This window comes from Lissotriton helveticus, chromosome 5_1, assembly GCF_964261635.1.
Source record: "Lissotriton helveticus chromosome 5_1, aLisHel1.1, whole genome shotgun sequence".
Classification (NCBI taxonomy): Eukaryota; Metazoa; Chordata; class Amphibia; order Caudata; family Salamandridae; genus Lissotriton; species Lissotriton helveticus.
In genome coordinates, this window is record NC_136065.1 from 1,676,181,908 (window position 1) to 1,676,202,976 (window position 21,069).

Here is a 21,069-nt window from a genome sequence, read left to right on the forward strand (position 1 = left end):
TTAATATTCAAGCAGGGGGAAGATCCTAGCTGCTAATGGCGGGTTTTACCAAGAAATCGTTGTGAATTCTCGGAACTTAGTGGAAGTAGCCTTGCCGTATTTGGGGTGTAAGGCTCAGGCCAAATATGGTAATGATTTCTATGCCTATATAAGGATAGGGTAAAGTATACCTATATAAGGGCATGAATCGGGAAAAGTTACACTAGGGTCCTAGATTAGTTTACAACAAGGTATGGCCTCAACTTCTTCAAGGCCCATTCCACAGCAGGGCCTCCCACTCAATAGCTGACCAATGCTTCTCCCAGGGGGTCAACCTTCTGCTTATAAAAGCTACTAGTTGGTCCTGGCCTTCTCTGTTAGGTTGTAATAATACTGCACCTACCCCTATCTCAAAAGCATCTGTCTGGGCATTGAAGATTTTGGAATAATAAGGAATTTGCAGGATGGGAGCAGAGTACATGGCCTTCTTCAGGACCTCACGTGCCCTCTGACAGCTAACTGTCCGCTGAACTTTCTTAGGCATTCTTTTGACGGTGTGATCATTAAAGGGAGCCACTATGGCTTGATAACCTTTCGCAAACCTACTGTAGTACCCAGTCAGGCCCAAGTAAGCTCTGACCTGAGTCTGGGTAGTGGGAGCAACCCAGACCATTATGATCTGGAGTTTGCTCTCCAGTGGTTGAACCTGGCCTTTACCTAGAAGGTGGCCCAAGCACACAATTTTGCTGTGCCCTATCTGGCGCTTTGTGACCTTGAAAGTGAGGCCTGCCTTTTGCAGGGCCTCCAGTACATTCCTGAGGTAGACTAGGTGATCCTCCCAGATGGGGCTAAAGACAGCAATATCATCTAGATATGTTGCACTATAGGCTTCCAGACCAGTTAGAACTTTGTTAACTAACCTCTCAAATGTGGCAGGTGCATTCTTCAAGCCAAAAGACATTACAATAAATTGAAAATGCCCACTAGGGGTTGAAAATGCTGTCTTTGGTTTGGCATCTCCAAAGAGTATGATTTGCCAGTAACCAGCAATCAGGTCAAATGTACTGAGATACTTGGCAGAGGCCAGAGTATCAATCAGTTCATCTGCCCTGGGAATTGGATGGGTATCAGTCCTAGTGACTGCATTGAGACCTAAATAGTCTACACAGAACCTCATCTCTCTCTTGCCATCTTGGGTTTAAGGCTTTGGCACAAGGACTACGGTACTAGTCCAAGGGCTATCTGAAGGTTTAATGACCCCCAACTGCAGCATCTTTTGGACTTCAGTCATAATGCAGTCTCTGGCATGGTCTGGCTGTCTGTAGATTTTACTCTTCACAGGCAGACTGTCACCTGTGTCCACTTCATGGGTACACCAGGTGGTTTGACTAGGAGTCAGAGAGAACAAGTTGGGAAACTGATTGAGGACGATCCTACAATTAGCGTGTTGCTGGTCAGTGAGGCTGCCTGTCAAGGCTACTCCATCAACTGACCCATCAACAGGGTCCTGAGAGAAGAGATCAGGGAGAGGGTCACTCTCTTCCTCATGTCCCTCATCAGTTGCCATGAAGAAGCTCATGTTAGCCCTGTTAATAAAAGGCTTTAGGTGGTTCACATAAAGAACTCTGTGAGGACCTCTTGCGGTGCCTGGGTCAACCAAGTAAGTGAGCTCACCGCATATTAAGAAAGGGTGTTTGAGGGTCTCCAACACAACTTTCCTGAGACTCTGGAATATTGCAACATGTAATTTATTCCCCTTTGATTATGATACTATTCACAGGAACCCCTGTGCAGGGCTTGAACCAGGCCCAGAGCAGGACGTCAGTGAGGGCTTTGTTAAATGGGAGAAATCCCGGCTGAAGCATCTCAGTAAAGACATCCGTCTTGACAGTCACAGTGAATGTAAATGTAAATGTGGGATACTTGTAAAGCGCACTGTTACTCTACCCGAGTGTCCTGGCGCTGTAGACCGCTGGGGAACCCATCCTGGTTTTCCCTGTGAGATGGTCCCTTTCTGGGTATCTCCAAGGTGAAACTAGGCATCCCCGGCGTCTGTTGGGGGCCGTTGTAGAGATGAGGCAAGCTTAATGCCCAGAGTTGCCGAGTGTGTTCCCTGGTTAGAGTAGGCACCGAGGCGAGAATTATCGAGTCCGTTGACCCTGGTCCAAGACCCTGCCGCGTCGGGAATTGAACCCTGGTCCCGGGCCGTTCTCTGCTTACAGGTCTGCCGCCTCTAACCAGTGAGCCACACCTCTCCACAATGGACAGCTGAAGGTCAAGGCCCTCAAGCGGCCAACTCAGCACCATAGCAAAAGCGGCTTCCTCCTCTGTAGCCACAGTAGTAGGAGAAACCAAGCCAGTTTCTGGAGAGGTGTCCAGTCCATTTGCAACCGCTAGATCATCATACCAGGTGGCCTCAGTGACATTTAGGGGCTGGGATTCATTAGTGTCCAGTGGCCCCTTCCAATCATCTCCAAATTCTAGCACAAAGGAATAGGGCACAGGCACCGCCTGGGTGGTCTGCTTCCAGTCGGAGTCGAACGATGTCTGTGTCCGAGTCGGGGATGTGTATGGGGGCTGCGCCGTTAGTGGGCACTGGCGGATATCAACAGGAGCTGGAAATCCATAGAGGCGATTACCACCTGCAGACTATGCCACCAGCATGAGAAATCCATGGTACATTTGGTCTGCATATGCCATTGCCTAATACACGCACGTCGCACTTTACTAAGGACATTGTTTTTAAAATATGGGACACATAATTGCAAGGATGCAATGAAATTCTTGTTTAGCCTTGAGACACCGATGGATTTGGCTAGGTTCGCCAAATTTGCACATAAAGTTAAAGAACGCTTAAGTAACGCACCTTGCACGTTAGAACTTCAAGACTGCACTTTGGGCATGCCCAGACTTTGATCTGCATGCTGTGACAAGCTGTATCTATTTTCTTTATTGGAATCCCCCTTCCAAAATAGGTCTTTGAATGCCTTGAATTCATAACTGACATATGGGTTTTAATGTTTTTATTATCTATGGTCTGTATTTTTAGGATTTGTTTTACAGGATGTAGTGCATCCAAATCTGTAGCAGTTAATGATGACTACTGTAGCAAGCAAGTTTTGTGAATATTTTATAGGACATTTTTTGTAACAATTTTGTGGGTGCATGACACAACAATTGGCGCAGGTCTTGGCGTCGTGGTCACACTTGAGGCACCAACGACAGATGAGGTGTGGGTCCGTCACCGACATTTTTTAGTGAGAGGTGCCACAGGGCTTTAAACCAGTCTTCCTTGTGGACATCACTGCCATACGAGGAGTCAAAGTCTCAAAAAATTAGTCGACAAAAAGTTGAGACAGAGTCAGTCAAAAAAGACTGTAGGTAGCTCTTCTCTGTATCTATGCTGACTGGTGCACTAGGGCGGCACCAATATAGGCAGAACGCACGTCACTTCTGGCTTAGACTACGCTGACGATGCCATGCGGTGCCAAACAAGGCCACCTACCGGGAGACAGGGGCACTGACCACAAAAGAAATTCTGCGTCCAATCTGACGCCTGGGGATTATTCTAAGGTAAGGAATCTTTGGTTATACTTTGTTAAGTTTAATTGTCTATTAAAAACAGAAAAGGAAAAATAGCACACCAATAAGTTTGGCTCTTAGTGGATGGCGTCCTGTTCCAAATGTACTCCAAAGAAGAGTTTTTATGACATTAGACTGTTGAAGAACTATATACACAGGATCCCTGGCACATACTTTTGGTTTAACAAACTTGATAAAAATAGTTTTTAGCAAATCCAAGTATATATGGGGGTACTAACAAGTTGTAAACAAGAGTGAAATCAACACATAAGAGCACTGGAACATATCTACAAACACTCTCCAATTTTACATTCCATTCACTATGTATCATTGCATCTTAATTTGTTATATTCTTACCTCTTTCTTGCCATCAAAACTTTGGCCTCTGCTTCCACCCATTCCAGGAAGTGCGATCCCCTGAACTCGGGCCGGCTGCATGAGTTTCAATTTCTCTTCTGAAAGTTCTCTGTCTGGTGGAGGATCATATGTCTGCAATATAAATGAGTTTAGTAGTTGCCATTGAGTGTTTACAACCAAGGCCAAATTCATGAATCAAATCTGACCAGGCAAAACAAAAAGCTCAAACCAGCACCGCTCACTTCCTCACCCCCTATATCTTTGTATTCATCCATCATTTTTTCTCTCCTTCTCAATCACCCCTCTGCATTCTCCCTCTCCCCTTCCGCTCTCTTTCATTCACCTCCATCTTTCTCTCTTACTGCCCTCTATCTCTTTCTCTGTGAACATAGAGAGAGTGACAAAGAAACAAGCAGCATTGCGGGGGCTTCAAAATCCAGCCTCCAATGGCTTCAGCTCAATATCCTCCTTGCCAGTAGGTAGCTAATAAGCTAAATGACCATTTCGGCTGTGGTAACCACACAAGGCCTTCTTTATTTTTCCAAAGTAGCAGCTCAAAGTCCAAGACAACAAAGAGATGAAAGGAATTTCATGCACTGTCCCTGAGGTGGAGACAATGTTGGTGAGCATTCTCTTGAATGGGTACATGCCAGATACTCAACGCTTCTAAATACCATTTCTTTGTAAATCATGCATATCAAATTGATACAGGAATGATCTAAATGCTGGAGTTTTTCTGGGGGACTTGCCTCTTGGGTGAGGATTCCCAGAAGACACAATGTCAACCAGCAAATTACATCCCGATTGTTATCGCCTGACGTGTTTTAGGGCCCCCTGGCTTCTTAACCATAGGCTGTTTGCATCACACACAAAAACGCATCCAAGGCACACTTTTATTCATAGTCTATGCCCTCTGGTGGGATCACAGGTGCAGTTAATTATTTCAAGGATTCTGCTATCCGTAGTTCTTGCCTGGACCGCAATTAAAATCCTTTGGTGAGTTTTACGTTTGCAACAGTTATTTGTTACAATTTTACAAGCCCTCCAGTGGGTCTCCAAATGTAAAAGTATAATTTTAAAGAGCTGAAATTTCGCATGTAAAGCTTAAGAGAAATTCTGTAAATTTGCGACCCCATATCTGTTTTGGAGGGTAGTGCCGTCACTCCACGGCTAGACTGCCGTGTACAATTAAAGCCCAAAGGCTGTGTAGATATATATATATATATATATATATATATATATATATATATATATATATATATATATATATATATACACATATATATATATATATATATATATATATATGCGCTCCAACTCCTTGTTCGCCAAGAATTACCGCACTCACGGGGACGCTTTCCAAATGCTTTATTCAGCAGACAGACAGTGAACAAACGCGTTTCGGCGTAACGCCTTCCTCGGTGTTCATGACACACCGGGGGAGGCACGTTTAAAAACACTGGCTATTAGGTGTTGAAATTAAGAAGGGATAAGCACCTATTGCTATAATGGGCACCATCTTAGAGTGTTGAATACACCACTGCATTCAATATTGCACATTATTTTATATCATGCAAAGTTGCAGACATGTTACACTAAATCATCGGAATTGAAATAATCATTTCGGAAATACGATAATGTTCCCAAGATTATCATAATTCAATCCTTGAGAGTAAACACGTCATAATAAATCAAATCAAGCCGTGCATCAACCAATGTCCCTTCTAAAATTTTCCCACTAACCAATTCATATCATAGGGAGTGTTAATTTCTAATTGTCACTTGTTCAAAAGCTCATTAATTATCATAGAAATCAGATGAATCAAAGCTATTTACAAAGATATTTACAGAAAGCAATTACAACGGCTAATTTCATCACGCCTCAGCAAGGATTAAATACCTGCATGTATGTGTATCTATATGTATCAAAGTTCCATTCATTCATGATCCCAAATGTACAGCTAACTCTTCCCCACTGTTCAATCCTCCTGGGGATTTTGTCATCAAGTCCATTATGTATCGAGACTCTAGTCTACGTAGTTTTCTCAACCGGTCCCCACCTCTGACATTAACTGGGACAAAATCAAGGCCATAAAATTGTAACTTAGTTCTATCCCTCTGGTGTACATCTGAAAAGTGGCGTGCCACAGGGTATGCTACATCTACCTTATCAATGGCCCTCAGGTGCTTCCCGCAAGGGCAAATGAAGCAGTACACTGCATAGGTGATAAACTTAGTTATAGGTTTTATCTTATTGGTTACCGGCAATTTGTCACCTTATAAAGCTGGATTTGAATAGGGGCGTGTTTTTATACACACAACGTTGGATTCCAATACACGCGTGTCGAATACATGTGTTTTTTTAATTGAAAGCCCAAACAGACACATAAGAAAGTCAATGTTTGTTTGTTCAAAATCTTAAATCTCCATAAGTTCTTCACCGATTGACTTGAAATTTTGACACAACGTTGGATTCAATTAAGCGCGTGTTTATATATACACAACGTGGGATTCGAATACGGCGTGTCCAATACGCGCGTGTTTTTAATCGAAAGGCCGAACAGACCCTATTGATTTGGTTGCTGGGCAAAAACTACAAGGGACGCATCGAGACAATAGTCTACATATATTAGGATGGACAGTTGGTATCAGGATGGCAGACAGGGAAGTGGGTGGAGGGAGGCGGGAGAAGTTGGTTCACTTTGCAACATTAAGAAAGGACGCATAGACAGAATAGTCTACATATATTAGGATGGACAGTTGGTGTCAGGATGGCAGATCGAGAAGTGGGTCGAGGGAGGGGGGAGGAGATGGTTCACTTTGCAACATTAGCGCGTGTTTATATATACACAACGTTGGATTCGAATAGGCGCATGTCCTATACGCGCGTGTTTTTAATCAAAAGGCCGAACAGACCCTATCGATTTGGTTGCGCCGCAAAACCTACAAGGGACGCATAGAGACAATAATCTACATATATTAGGTTGGACAGTTGGTGTCAAGATGGCAGACCTGGAAGTGGGTGGAGGGAGGGGGGAAGAGTTGGTTCACTTTGTAACATTCAGAAAGGACGCATAGAGACAGGAGTCTACATATATTAGGATGAACAGTTGGTGTCAGGATGGCAGACCGGGAAGTGGGTGGAGGGAGCGAGGAGGAGTTGGTTCACTTTGCAACATTAGCGCATGTTTATATACACACAACGTGACAATAGTCACAAAAACATATTGTGTGCCCACAAGCATTGTGAAATTAAACATATTAGAAACGTGCGCTTACTCTTTTCTTTCTCTTCCATTTAACCAGACTGAGCCACAGCAACTCGTGGCCGGTTATAGCTAGTGTGTATGTGTATATATATATATATATATATATATATATATATATATATATATATATATATATATATATATATATATATATATATATATATATATATATATATATATATATATATATATATATATATATATATATACATACATATATATACATACATATATATATGTATATATATATATATATATATAAATATATATATATATATATATAAACGACCTCCGTCTCCCTTGTGCGATCATCCTCCCACGATAACGCCCTCAGAAGCAGACACGGACCAGATAATTCAGATGCCGTTGTTTTTTATTCAGCTGTCGCCATAACGTTTCGCACAAAGCCTTGATATCACACACACACACTGGTGTCCCAGTGCTGGAAATATCCAAAGGTTCTCTTCAAACTTCATTACAAGAAAGTGAACTGGCGCTTGAATCAGGGGCATTAGACCTGTTTATTGAGTCAGGTCACCCCGGGCACTGGAACACTACAGAGACGCATCAATCTAAAATGCTCCATATTGGTGCTTTATTTAAACCTTAACAACAGTAGATATAAACAGTGCACTTTACGTTGGCAGCCCCACTTCCAATATGGCTGCCCTGTTCACCGTGACATTGACCCCGAGTACACCCATGTGTTACTTTCGCTTAGACCAGCAACATGGAGGTCATGTGGAACACAACAAAGTGAGTCAAAGCGCTCTAGTGCACCAGCGCGTCCTGCGGTTAGCCACGCCCCTTCACCTTTGGCAGCCGGGAACATCACTGAGCCACGAGCAGGATGGCAGTTACCTCCTGGTCCCGGCAGTGTTTGGGGTAGGTTGGCTGGCAGTCTCGCGGTGAGAGCATATGAGTATTGATGCCTGTTCAGAGTGCACACATTATTTAATCCTTGACTCCCTCTTTTGGGTGTATTTTGTCTGTTGAACCACGAAACAACGGACACACCAGGCATGACAATGATGGGTTTGAAATTCTGTGACATTAGCAGAAGGATGATGTGATTACCGAGACCCCACAATGCACAGACAATGGGCTCTTGTATTGAAGCGCAGCTTGTCGCTACGCTGGGAACAGTGAGATCGTATTGCATCCTTGGTTTGTGTGTCACATTTATGGCATAATGTTGGGGTTGCCCTTGCGTACCCCGTTTTGGATCCTCAATTCAACCTGACTACCGCATCCATGGATAGGGGATTGTGATCTAATTACGTCCTCTCTGATTGCATACCCCTTGTGCTCCCACCTCCTTTAGGACACTATACGACAAGTTGTATTTACATGCTGGGAGTCGATGGTTTGAGTCAGTAACCCAAGTGACTCAAAAAAATCTATTTCTCTAGCTACCATAGGAGTACGGGCTCCTTAACAACCGTTTATACCCCTTTCTCCAGGCAGTCTCTTTGCATGAGCATTTCACGAGTGCTTGATCCATGTTTTTAGACACGATTGTTGTCTCACCATTGTAATATCATATGCACAGCGTATGGCGAAATTTAACAGTGGACTGGCATTTTGAAATTTTACAGCGTCCACTTCCACCTAACCACTGTGTTTGGTCTTATTAAGTTGGCTGAACAAGTTTACAGGTACCAAACTTAGGGTGCCGTTCGTGGTCCATCATTCTTACTTAACTAGACAACCACCAACAGTGTAGCAATATTATTTTGGTCCTGAAGAATAACCGTCAACTTGACACAATGGCAAGAAACATGTTAACCACATTTTAGCGCTTAATATCCTGTAGTATTATAACAGGGATACTCCACGTTGTCATTTTTAATCAGTATAGAAGCCAGTTTAATTAAAATTGTCTTGATTGGACTTCTATTCCTGTTTTAATCCTCACATGGTCTATTGACCTACATTCCACACATCTACACTTTTTAGGTCCCTCACACCCACAGCACCAAACAGCATGGAATAAAAGATCTCAGTCAAAGAGCCCCTCATACGTTGCCCATCAGGTATTGCAGCGCCGACCTGACAAGGAGCATACCCTATGATGAAGCATGTCACTTAGCTGGCTGGGTGTGTGAGGGCGCTAATTCCGAAAGGAGGAATTCCTCCTATTTTCCTCCCGCCATGCAGTGGACATTGTCCCACATATAACCAACCTCTTCTTTCTCTTTCTTGGCTGACTGTAAGGAACTGCATATTCTCTTTCTTGTTTGATTACCTATGGGCATGTATGCTGGACCTGTGTAAAAGCCCTAAGTCCTCCTCTCTTGGTTACACCAAATGGTTGGTGGCACAATCTTCAATCATTCCCATTTAGAGACTGAAAGTGAAGGGGAGACCGCAAAGTAAATCAGGTAGCTGAACACTACAGATATATTATAATTGTACCTATATGGCGTGACGTACCATCTCATCCTGATTCAACATTCAGTTTCCTTTTGATGGAACCTCTTAAGACACTTGGGTATTGTGTACAAACTATTTCTCTACTGCGTATCTGGGATTTCTGTTCAGAGTATAAAGTTAAACTAGTCTTTTGTGGTCTCAAATTTGGACAGCAATTGGCGAGTTTTGCTGGTGGCTTCCACTTAGTTATCGAATCGCAAAACATTTGCATTTTATCACCTACTTCAAGTAGGTGGTAACCCCTTCCCCTTTGTGAATGTTTGTAAAAGCATTTTTTAAGGGCAGGCAGTGGCCTCACAGACCACTGCCTGCTCTTAAAAAAAGAAAGGAAAACTTTACATTTTTCTTTTTGTATAGCATCCCATTTTCCTTTAAGAAAAACAGGCTGCTTTACAAAAAAACTATTGTTTTATTTAAAAGCAATCACAGACGTGGTGGTCTGCTGACCCCAGCAAGCCACCATCCCTTGGATTTCGGCAATTCTTAGGGGGTCGCAAATTGCGACCTACCTCATTAATATCCAAAAAGTAGGTCATTTGTGATCCCCTAGGAATCACAGTAAGTGTTCAACACACTTTCATTCATGCTGTTTCGCGATTTCCTAATTGTGAATCACAAGGATTCGCAATTATGAAATCGCAAAACAGGGTCTTCATACATCTGCCACTAAGTCCTGTCTGGAAGGTGGTCACACCTCCCTGTGACAGGAAACCTATTGTTCTAGCTTCCCTTGCTCGAGCTAGGCTCAGCAGCAGGAGGGCAGAATTGTGTCTGTGGTCGGCAGCAGCACTAACTTGCTTGCAGACCCTGAAAGGCAGTTACCGAGAGTACAGGGGGTTCCATAAAGAGCCCCCCATTTCATGGGGTCATACTTTCAACACTGGAATCAGTATTGGGGTGTTCTAACATGTCTTATAACAAAAATGACCGGGTTCAGTGCACCCACTATATAGATAGACATCTTGTAATCACTGCTGTCCAGTATATGTATTAAAATGGCTGACCACACTTACAAAGCCTAGAGAATCGACTCCAGGGTTTGTCGGGGTGTGTGGTCTGCTCATGCAGGTGCACCCTCACACTTATAAACAAGCACCCTGCCCTCAGGACTGAAGAGCCTGCAGTAGGGGTGACTTATAGTCTAGTGACTGCATATATAAGGAAACATATATCTGTTGTGAGAGGTGCAAGCACCAACTCACATAGACTACACTGGCAAGCCTGTAGTCACAGTTTAAGTGGACTCCCATGGGTGGCACACTACATGTTGCAGCCCATGGCAGACCCAGGGTGTACCTATGCCCTGACTACCTTAGGACCATATGCTAAAGACTTGCAAGGGTATACCAGTAGCCAATTGTGGAGGTACAAAAGTGCTTACAAGATTAATTTAGAGGAGAGAGCAGAGGTGCTGGGGTCCTGCTTAGCAGGATCCCAGCAGACTAGGTCAAAAACAGACTGTCACTAAGCAAAAAGCGGGGGTAACCATGAAAGCAGAACCTACTTTCCTACAGGTAGGCCCAGCAGTATTCGCGTTGTAGCATTTTGAATAATTTGTAACTTCCGAATCACGCAGGCAGGAATGCCTAGGTAGAGAGTTACCGTAGGCTAGGCGTGAAGTACAAGACCTTGTACCTCTACTCTCCAACTATCCACAGGGAGCCATTTGATTGTCTTTCTATGGGCTCCCAGGAGACCATACCATGTCCCTGACACTTTCTTTGCCTGGGAGGCCATGGTCAGGTCTTCATCCATTAATACCCGCAGGCTCTTTACTTCTGTTTTCGAGGAAGGGCACTCACCCAAGCACGAATGCCAGAGAATGTGGTTCCATAGTGCTGGGTTGTTCCCAACAACCATACCCTCAGTTTTTTCACTGTTCAGTCTAAGGCAGCTAGTTGCCATCCAATTGTTCACCTGCTCCAGGCAGATGGACAATGTGGTAATGCCTTCCCTCACTATCAACTAGCCCCACATTTCGAGAGCTGTTCTTATTAAATTCTAAATGCAGAGATTTCGAGTTCTGTGCCCTGAGTAGCAATGAAGTTCCAATTGGCCAATAGTAATTCCATATACAGCTCGTGGAGCGACCACTCCATGATAACTCATAGATGGTATGATGCAAAAATATTCAGGATATGGACATGCCAATCCTATATAGTTAAAGCAACAGGTAAGACATTTATGACTATGAAAAGTATACAGTGACGGATAATCAATGCCAATTCAGAAGTTGATGGGAAGTTCTAACACCATGCGTAAGTCACTTGGCCAAGTACGTATGCCAATCCAAAGAACTCATAAAAACAAGAAAGGGAAATGAGAGTAGAATACCAAAAAGAGAGACCTTCTGTGAAGTTCTTACACTGGTGTAATTTGACACAGAATGAATAGTGAGGACTTCTAATAAAGGATGAAGACTCTGCATATTTTGCATTTGCAGATTGTTTTTTCCTCTTTATCCAGGTTAAAGTTTGTTATCTGCATACTCCACACGCATTTCTTACATCTTTTGCAGGAGAAGTAAAAGTATGGCCATGATAAGGAATTGCGTGTAGATAAAGAATTTAAAATTTGCAGAAAAACTTTCTGTAGTAGTTCTGATGGCCAGTCTCTGAAACAATCAAAAGAGGGCAAAAGGCACACATGATTCCACTGACATAAAAGGGACTTCATTTGTAGCTAAACAATAACAATGATAGCGTTGTTGTTCCTTAAGACACCAAGATTAAGCAGAGGTGGCACTTAAACAATGGGGGTAATTCTAGGAAGGTGGATCCAAATCGACCATATATATGCAGGAAATTACAATACATTCTATTCAAAACGTGTTCACTGAATTGTCATTTCTTTCATTTAAGCATCAACATATATGTAAAAATAATATTTTGCACGTACCTTCTTGACTCGGCAGGGCAGTCCCTTAACCCCTCCCCTTCCAGGAAGTTGGACTCCGGGAATGAGTGGGACATCCTGCCTCTCCCTCTGCCCTTCTTCCTCTGGTGTAGTCTTCTGAGAAAGGAGACCCTCATCTGGAACGGTTATCGGGTGGCTGAGGTCCTTGCCCTCTGTATCTGCATCTTTTTCAACTTTTGGCTGTCTGTGTTTGCGAAAATGGAAGAGACCCCGTCGCCGTTTCTTCTGTTGTGGTGCATCAGCAGAGCTCGCCTTTCCTGCAGGGGGTTGGGAGAGGCTGAGCGGAAGAAGGATGGAGAGGACATGTACAGCCGAAGAGGTAGTTAGTGTCAAACAAATCACTGGGGAGCTTCAACAGGGTTTGGGTAAAATCACATTGTGTCTCTATACCTACTTACAAGTAGTACATGTAAGATAGTGGATTAACAGGGAAGGAAAAATTAATTGTACTAGTTCATGAATATTTTTTTCGATGGAACAGTAAGATCCCAGAAACGTTTTTTCAAACAACAACCTTCTTTGAAAGAAAAATATACTTCCACTATCAATTAATGTATACTTATTTTATATTTGAAAAGACAATTAACACATTAACTGTGCTCAAAGCTTTTTTAAGTTGTTACCTTTCAAAGGGGAAAAAGGCAGACATGTTTTATCATGAATTTAATAAAGTTTACAAGCTAAATTCTTACAGTACCATGGCATTTCATTAATAGTCATAAATACTAAGCAGAGTTGTCAGAAACAGGATTAAGAAAAAATAGAAAACATCTTCATAGAAATCACGGCCCATAAACATGATATTAAGAGAGGGGACATTGCAAAATGGGGAGAAATAAAATAAACCATGCTCCAAAGGTGATTAAAGGGGGAAGAGAAAGAAAATGCATGCACTCTTGTGGAGTCCTCCATATAAAAGAAAAAATTAGTCCCCTTGGGTAACATGGGGGACTGCCATTGAACCAAGAGCAGGGAAATGACCTAGATAAGAAAGTCATCAATATATAGAGACTGAGAGAGCAGTGTACATAACACGTTTAAGATGGCCAAAATTATCTGTAAGCGAGACCTAAAAAAGGTTAAAGCATGGAAAGAAAAATAATTGGTTAAGTAAAGCTTTGTCTCACTAGCACCTGTGGTGAATTGCCCTAGTTTTTAGCAGATATGCTTGCACTCAGGCTAAATACCACTGCAGTGCAGAAAAGTCAATGGGTGAAGGGGGCTCACCCATTGCCTCATGCCATATGCTGTGTGTGTGTGGGGGAGGGCGGAAGCAAAATGTGAGTGGCACTGGAGCAGACCAATGGACGTAGTGACCCGATCCAATACCCCACTATGTATGTGTGTGTATTGTTTCATAATTTTCTTTGTTATTAAATGGGCCTGGAGAAACAGCTAAAGCTATCTCTAAGCCAAACCAACAAAGTTGTACGGAAAAGAGGACCACACACCCTAAGTTTCAGCAGCTAAGAATTTTATTTTCATTCTTTTTTTTTTTTTTATAAATCTTTTTATTAAACATACATCGGTTTCAATAAGCAAGACAGAGGTATCAACAAAATTATATATTATAAAGAGGCGCAGGAGGAGAGTTTTCGCAACATTACAGAGTATAAGAGGGGAATATCATGGGGTTAGGGAGTCCTCTTGATCAGCACAACGGGGTGGCACACAAATCCCTCCGCGGTATGCGTTCAAGGGACGCCATATACGGGACCATTTTTTGGTACATCCCCAGGCCGAATATACAGTTTTCTCCCTAAACATTCACCAGTCGAGGTCTCTTTTCCAGGCTTCAAGAGTGGGCGAATGGGCTGCTCCCCATAATTGTCCAATGTTTCTTTTGGCAATCATGAACCTTAGTGTGGCCCACTGAGTCTGGTGAGTATTCAGGTCTGTGGGTTCCCATATATTCAAGAGGCACCTACGTACCTCTGGGCGAAGATGGACCGGCAGCACTGCGTTATGGTGTCATGGACCTTGCTCCAACAGGAGCTAATGCAGTCACACTCCCAAATGATATGCATGAATGTTCCCTTATGCCCACACCGCCGCCTACATTCCTTATTATCGGATCTTTCCATAAGCACCAATCGGGGCCCCGTGATATATATTCTATGGAGGATTTTAAGCTGCACCAACCTGAGGCGCGCTGGAACGGCTACCACTCTAGGGGATGACACTGCCTCCTGCCAGTCCTCGTCATCTATTTCCACGCCGTCTCGCCTCCATTCTCCCACAATGATTGGACGGGATCTTCCATGTTATTAATTAGTTTCTTGTAGATTAAGGAGATAGTTTTTTCGGAGGGAGATGACCATCTAAAATTCTGTCCTCTAACGGCGATGCTTCAGGAAGTGAGGTCCCCCTGGAAAGATGAGACTGGAGCAAATGTGAAATTTGTGTATATCGGAAACGTTCGGTGTTTGCCAGCTCGTACTCCGTCTGTAATGTGTGGAAGTATTTGACCCCTCTCTCTCCCCAAATGTCTTTAATACGGGAAATGCCAATAAAGTCCCATCTGTCAAACCCCTTTGATTTCCATAGGCTGCCCAGCTTCTCAGAATCCCAAAGCGGGGTGGTCAGGGTCAATTTCTGCCCCCATCCGAGAGAATTGGTGGTGTCATGCCAAATGCGGATGGCGTGATTAGTGGGGCCTGTCAAGATGTTTGTTTTAGGTTGTGAATATAGTAGCCTGTTAAAGTTGCCTCCGGAAAGGAGCCATTTATCCATGGCATAGCCAGGGTTATCAATATGGCCATATGTCCCATGGTTGATTGCCGCTAAATGTGCAGTCCAGTAATATTTTTTAATATCTGGGAGGCTGATGCCCCCATCCTACCAAATTCAGTGTCAGTTTATTAAGGGCAATGCGAGGTTTGCCAACCCACAGCAAATTCCTCTGGAGACCTTAGACTTCTTTAAAATAGTGCGCCGGTACAGGGTCTAGAGTATTCTGTACTATGTAGAGGAACCTAGGCAGGCACATCACCTTAAATAAGCAGCTCTTCACAGGAGTGAGAGGGGGAGTGACTTCCAGTGGGCAATGTCCGTCTTGAGCCTGCGCAGGGGTGGAAGAAGATTTTGGGCGTAACGGACAGCAGGGTCAAAGGAGATCAAAATTCCCAAGTATTTAAAGCCCACAATGTTAATTTGTATTGGGCAGTTCCTCGGGGGGGATGGGTGTATTCCCCCATAAGGCAAACAATAGGGACTTATTCCAGGTGACCTTAAAGCCGGAGAATCTGCCAAACATCGACAGGATATCCAATACTACTATGAGGGACTTCGTGGTGGAGGCCAAATAGAGCAGAATGTCATCCGCGTAAAGCGAGATGCGATCTTATAGGTCTGGGGGTTATCGTAGGCCTCTTATCACAGGATCTTGTCGGACCCAGGCTGCCAATGGAGCCAGGGCTATGGCGAAGAGAAGCAGCAAAAGTGGGCAGCCCTGACGAGTGCCTCGACCAAGTGGAAATGTCGCTGATAATTTATTGTTGACTACCTCTTGGGCCCAGGGTTCATGGTATAAGAGTCGTATTCATTGCACGTACTTTGGGCCAAACTCAATTTTGGCCGATACCGCCCAGAGGTATGGCCATTCAATAGTGTCAAATGCCATGGTAGCGTCTAATGCCACGGTCACAGCAGGCTCTTGGATAGTATGTGCCCTATCCAACACCCCGTGGACTCTGCGCAGATTTAAAGCTGTTTTTCTGTGTGGCATGAAGCCAGATTGGTCGGGATGAATTAAGTTATTGAGTCTTTTGATTAGGCGATTAGCTAGGAGTTTGGCCAGGATTTTAGGCTCAGCGTTTAAAAGAGAAATTGGCCTGTAGGAGGTGCAGTCATTCTTGGGCTTTTCCTCTTTGTATATAGCGACTATAGTAGCTATTCTCTGCTCTCTGGGCAGTAATCTAATATCTCTGGATTCTTCAAACATGGTTTTAAGGTAAGGTGCAAGTTTATCTGGGCGTAATTTGTATAACTCAATGGGGAGACCATTCGGACCAAGGGCTTTCCCTGAATTTAAAGAACGGATTCCTTGAGCTATCTCTTCTGTTGATAAATCACTATCCTTGAAATATCGGTCCTCTGGGGAGAGATGGGGGAGGTGAATGTCCTGTAACAAATCCCGAGAGTCATCTTCAGTGCAGGTTGTGACTGACTTGTAGACAGTTTGGAAGTTGCTGGCGAATTGATCAACTATTTCTTGTGGATCTGTGAGAATAACGTCCCCGTCAACCCTGAGTTCAGGGACCAGTCTGCTTGCCCACTCCCTCCTGTCTAGCCATGTTATGAGTTTCCCAGCCTTATCTCCCAGGTCATAAATCCTCCCCTGCTATTCCCTACCCAATGTCTTGGCCCTGTCCGTGACTAGTGCTTTGTAGTCATGTTGTTTCAGACTCAGTAAGTGGAGCTTTTCCGGCGACACTCCGGATTCTAGGTCTCTTTCCAGCCTATAAATTTCAGCCTCAGTGTCTAGGATTTCTTTTTGTTTATCTTTCTTCCGTCCTGAAATTAATGATAGAGCCTGACCCCAAATTACCGTCTTGAACACTTCCCATAAGGACTGGGAGGAGGACATGGATGCAACATTATCGGAAAAGTAATCGTCTGTGGCTTTGATAAGGGTTTGGCGGATTGTCGGATCACTCCGGTACCACGGGTTAATTGGCGCTATTCTTCCCACTTTGGTCTGGTTAAGGACTATGTGGATCCCTACTGGCGAGTGGTCAGATATACCCCTAGCTAGGTGCTTGATCTCGTGTATATAGGCTGCGTGTGCTGCAGGTACCAAGCAATAGTTCAGACGGGAGAGGCTATGGTGCGCCCCGAGTGAAAGGTGGTATGTTCTCTACCCATCTACCAGTCCAATGGTTTCGAGAAAGTCAGGCAGCCATCTAGAAGATGTTCCCATGTCTCTAGGAGGATAACGGTCTAGGGTGCCAAACCACTGTGTTATAATTGCCCCCGAGGACTAAGAGGCCATCTGAAATAGAGAGCAGGACTGAGCCCAGGTCCGCAAAGGTGGAACCCTGCAGGCCTGGAGGGGCATATATGGACATGAATGTAGCGGGCCAGCCCTCCCATGTGCCCGAGACCCCAACATATCTACTCCGACTGTCTGTCACTGTGGAGCTGATGGCAAGGGGAAATGTTTTCTTCATCATGATGCCTATGCCCCTGGAGCCAGTAGCAAATCCCGCATAAGCAACCATCTTGTACCCACCTCTGTGCATTGCCTTACATAGATTCCTGATCAGGTGCGTCTCTTGGAGCAGGACAATGTCTGGAGCCTGTCTCTTGATGTATTGGAGAACTACACCACGTTTAATTTTGTCCCCGAGACCGTTCACATTCCAACTCATTATTTTAAAAATGTTGTCCCTCATTGTACTCTCCATATAGTTCGTGAATACCAGAGGCCTCTGTGATACAGTCAAATCCAAATACCGATGTGGAAAACAAAAAACAACCCCCCTCCCTGCTGCCCTGCACTCTGGGCGTAAAACTGCCCATATTATACTTGCAGAATGCCTGTCGCCCTAAAGAATAACTATTAGTAGTAAATGAAGGACATGGCTACCCGTTTTCCCATCCCCCCCTTTTGGGTGCACACAGAATAAAAAGTCCCCAACCAAAGTTCAGAAAGGTAGTCTCAGAGCGGGGTTGCGTCTTCCCAGAGTCCACCCCCACTGCAGCCCGTTACCTGTCCGGCCAACCTTAACATCTGAACGGTGCCCGAAGTCTCTCTTGTCCAAATTATCTCTGTCAGCCGTGGGCCTGCGAGGTGAGGTCACTTCCAGTAGTACGGTAACGTGAAGCTCCCTCCGTCTGAAACTCAAGCCAGTCTGCTGCCCCCTCCGGTTGTTCAAAGAACCAGACCTTCCCTTCAGCTCCACTCATAGTCGTGCAGGAAATACCATAGAGTATTTCAGACCCCTGCCCCTAAATTTTTTGTGTCACCGCTGTAAAGGACCGTCTTTGATGCTGCACTTGCTGTGTGAAACCAGGGAAAAAGGAGATATCCGCATCCTCAAAGCGAAGTGGGGTACCCGTTCTAGCGTTTTGGAGAATCACAACTCTGTCTCTGTAATTTAACACTCTCACCAGCATTGGGCGTGGAGAGGCCCCTGGCTTGGGGCGATCACCAGGGACCCTATGCACCCTTTCGATGACAAAAAACGTACTTAGGTACTTCGGTTTAAGGTATTGTAGGATGAGGGCCATGACAAAAAGGTCAGGGCCTGCCCCTCTACCTTCTCCCAAAATGCGCAAGTTATTTAGGCACAGACGCCCTTCATGATCATCTAGTTTGAGGTCAGTGGCTTTGAGAAATGTTTGCAGGTCTTGCAGTTGACCATAAAGCTGGGCAACATCATCTACGAGTCTGGCAGTGATGAGCTCCACCTGCTTGACCTTTCTATTAAGATTAGTAAGATCGGCTTGGATCAGGTTAACTTCAATCGCAATAGTGTCCATTTTATGGTCCAACGCAGATTGGCCAGGAGTGATGGCTTTTATGGACAGTTCCTGGTCCTCCCTTCCCTGTTTGCCAGTGGAGCCACCACCCAACTGTAGGCTCTGCAGTACGTCTTTAGATATAGTATAATAGTCCAACCAAGGCAGTGCTTTGGGACCTTTCGCGCTAAACGCTTTGCTTTTTTCTGTGGCCATCGTGGCTTTCCAGCAATCTGTCCCCAATGAGCGTGCCTCCACAACTGGTGCTAGTTAGATGCTGCTACAGTACGCCAGCAGACCGAGTCTGTGTCTGCCTGCCACTGGTCGTGCCTGTGCGACATGGATCAGCGAAGTTGCTCAATGCCCACCAGCTTATTGGGTTGTCGTGCGGGTAGGGCTGACAATAGTGATTAGGGGCACTTACAGCACTGTGCAGGAAACATACAGATATCTCCCAGCGTCGATGGAGCAACTTGCCATGGGGAGATCAGGCTCGAGATGCCACTGCGTGTTCTTGCCCTTCCAGCAGGATCGCACAGTTGCGGCCCACCCTGGAGCCACCTCCTTCAGCCGCTTTTCTCCTAGACTCAGGGCCCGATTCACAGAACTAACTTAAGACAAAATCCTAAACTTAGTACTTTTGGTATTCACAGAAGTTAGGATTTTGTCTTAAGTTTGTCTTAAGACTGACTTAAAACAGACTTAAGACAGACTTAAATTAGGATTTTGTCTTAAGTCTGTCTTAAGACAAACTTAAGACAAAATCCTAACTTCTGTGAATACCAAAAGTAGTAAGTTTAGGATTTTGTCTTAAGTTAGTTCTGTGAATCGGGCCCAACGTGTGCTATGTGAGGAGTGTCTACCCCCACCGGTCTCCCAGCAGGGTTACTTTAACCTGACCTCTTGATTGGGCAGTCAGTAAAGAGGAAGAGGGGCCCTCTCACTCAGGCCCCCTGTAGCTATTATGTATTTAATTACGGGCGTCAGTTCTTGAGCAGGTTCTATCCCGCTGAAATCGCCAGGTTTGTGGAGGCTGGGGCCTCCGCCCGTAACGCAGTCTTGAAGCGGGGCACCACCGGGATGTAGGCCACGCCTCCACCCCCTCACAGCGGCAGGTCAGCAAAATCTAGTCCCCAGCTCCTAGGCCTGCCACCCCTGGGACCGATATTTCTGTGTTCAGAAGGCTGGCGGTGACAGGAGTCAGACCGGGAGCCTCCGCTATCATGAAGGTGTGTTTCCCACTCTAGGGACTAAGGATAGTGAAGCAAGATAGTCGGGGGAGGAATAGGGCTCACAAAGTCACAGACTCAAGCGGCGATTTCCCTCCGGGTCTCGGCCATGCCTTAATTTAATTCTTAAGTGTTTTGGGGCCAAATGTTCAAACATTTAGAATAGCGATTTCCAGTGGTGATTTTTTTCCGATTCTCTCTTTGGTAATCACTATTCTTAATATATGATTTTTTCCCTTTTAGGTTAACAATTCCTAGTGGGTCACAAATTGACCTACCTCATAAATATTAATAGGTGTGTGTAGGAAAGTAGGATCTGCTTTCATGGTCACGCCCACTTCTTGCAGGTGTCATTATATTTTACTGGCAAGTCTGACTGGGATCCTGCTAATCTGGACCTCAGTCCCTGTGCTTTCTCCATAAATTGGAAATGGTGAGTACTTAGGTACACCCCAGATGGGCTACTGAGTATATGGTACTAAGGTACCCAGGGCAAAGGTACACCAGGAGTCCCCCATGGGCTGAAACACGTATTATGTCACCCAGGGGAGACCACTCAAATTGTGATTACAGGCTTGCCATTGCAGCCAGTGTAAGCTGGTACTAGCACCATTTACAACAAATATAAGGTTCCTTATATCTGAGGTCACTGCACTTACAATCTATAAGTCACCCCTAAGGCAGGCCTTTCAATCTGAAAGGCAGATTGCTCAGTTATACGTGTGAGGGTGACCCTGCATGAGCAGGACACCCCTACAACTCACAGAGTCCATTCTCCCGGGTTGTAAGTGCGTCAGCCATTACGATACAGAGAGTGGCCATGCGTCATAACACGA

At 44.6% G+C, this 21,069-nt stretch overlaps 1 protein-coding gene across 1 annotated transcript in view; it reads right to left on the reverse strand.

The window, feature by feature from the left end:
* Positions 1-21,069, reverse strand: part of CARMIL3 (capping protein regulator and myosin 1 linker 3) — a 1,019,681-nt gene that overhangs the window by 151,179 nt on the left and 847,433 nt on the right. The window contains exons 33-34 of the mRNA XM_078644900.1: positions 12,522-12,816; positions 3,919-4,050 (exon numbers count right to left, since the gene is read on the reverse strand). Coding sequence (XP_078501026.1) covers positions 3,919-4,050; positions 12,522-12,816 — 427 coding nt within the window. The remainder of the gene's footprint in view (positions 1-3,918; positions 4,051-12,521; positions 12,817-21,069) is intronic.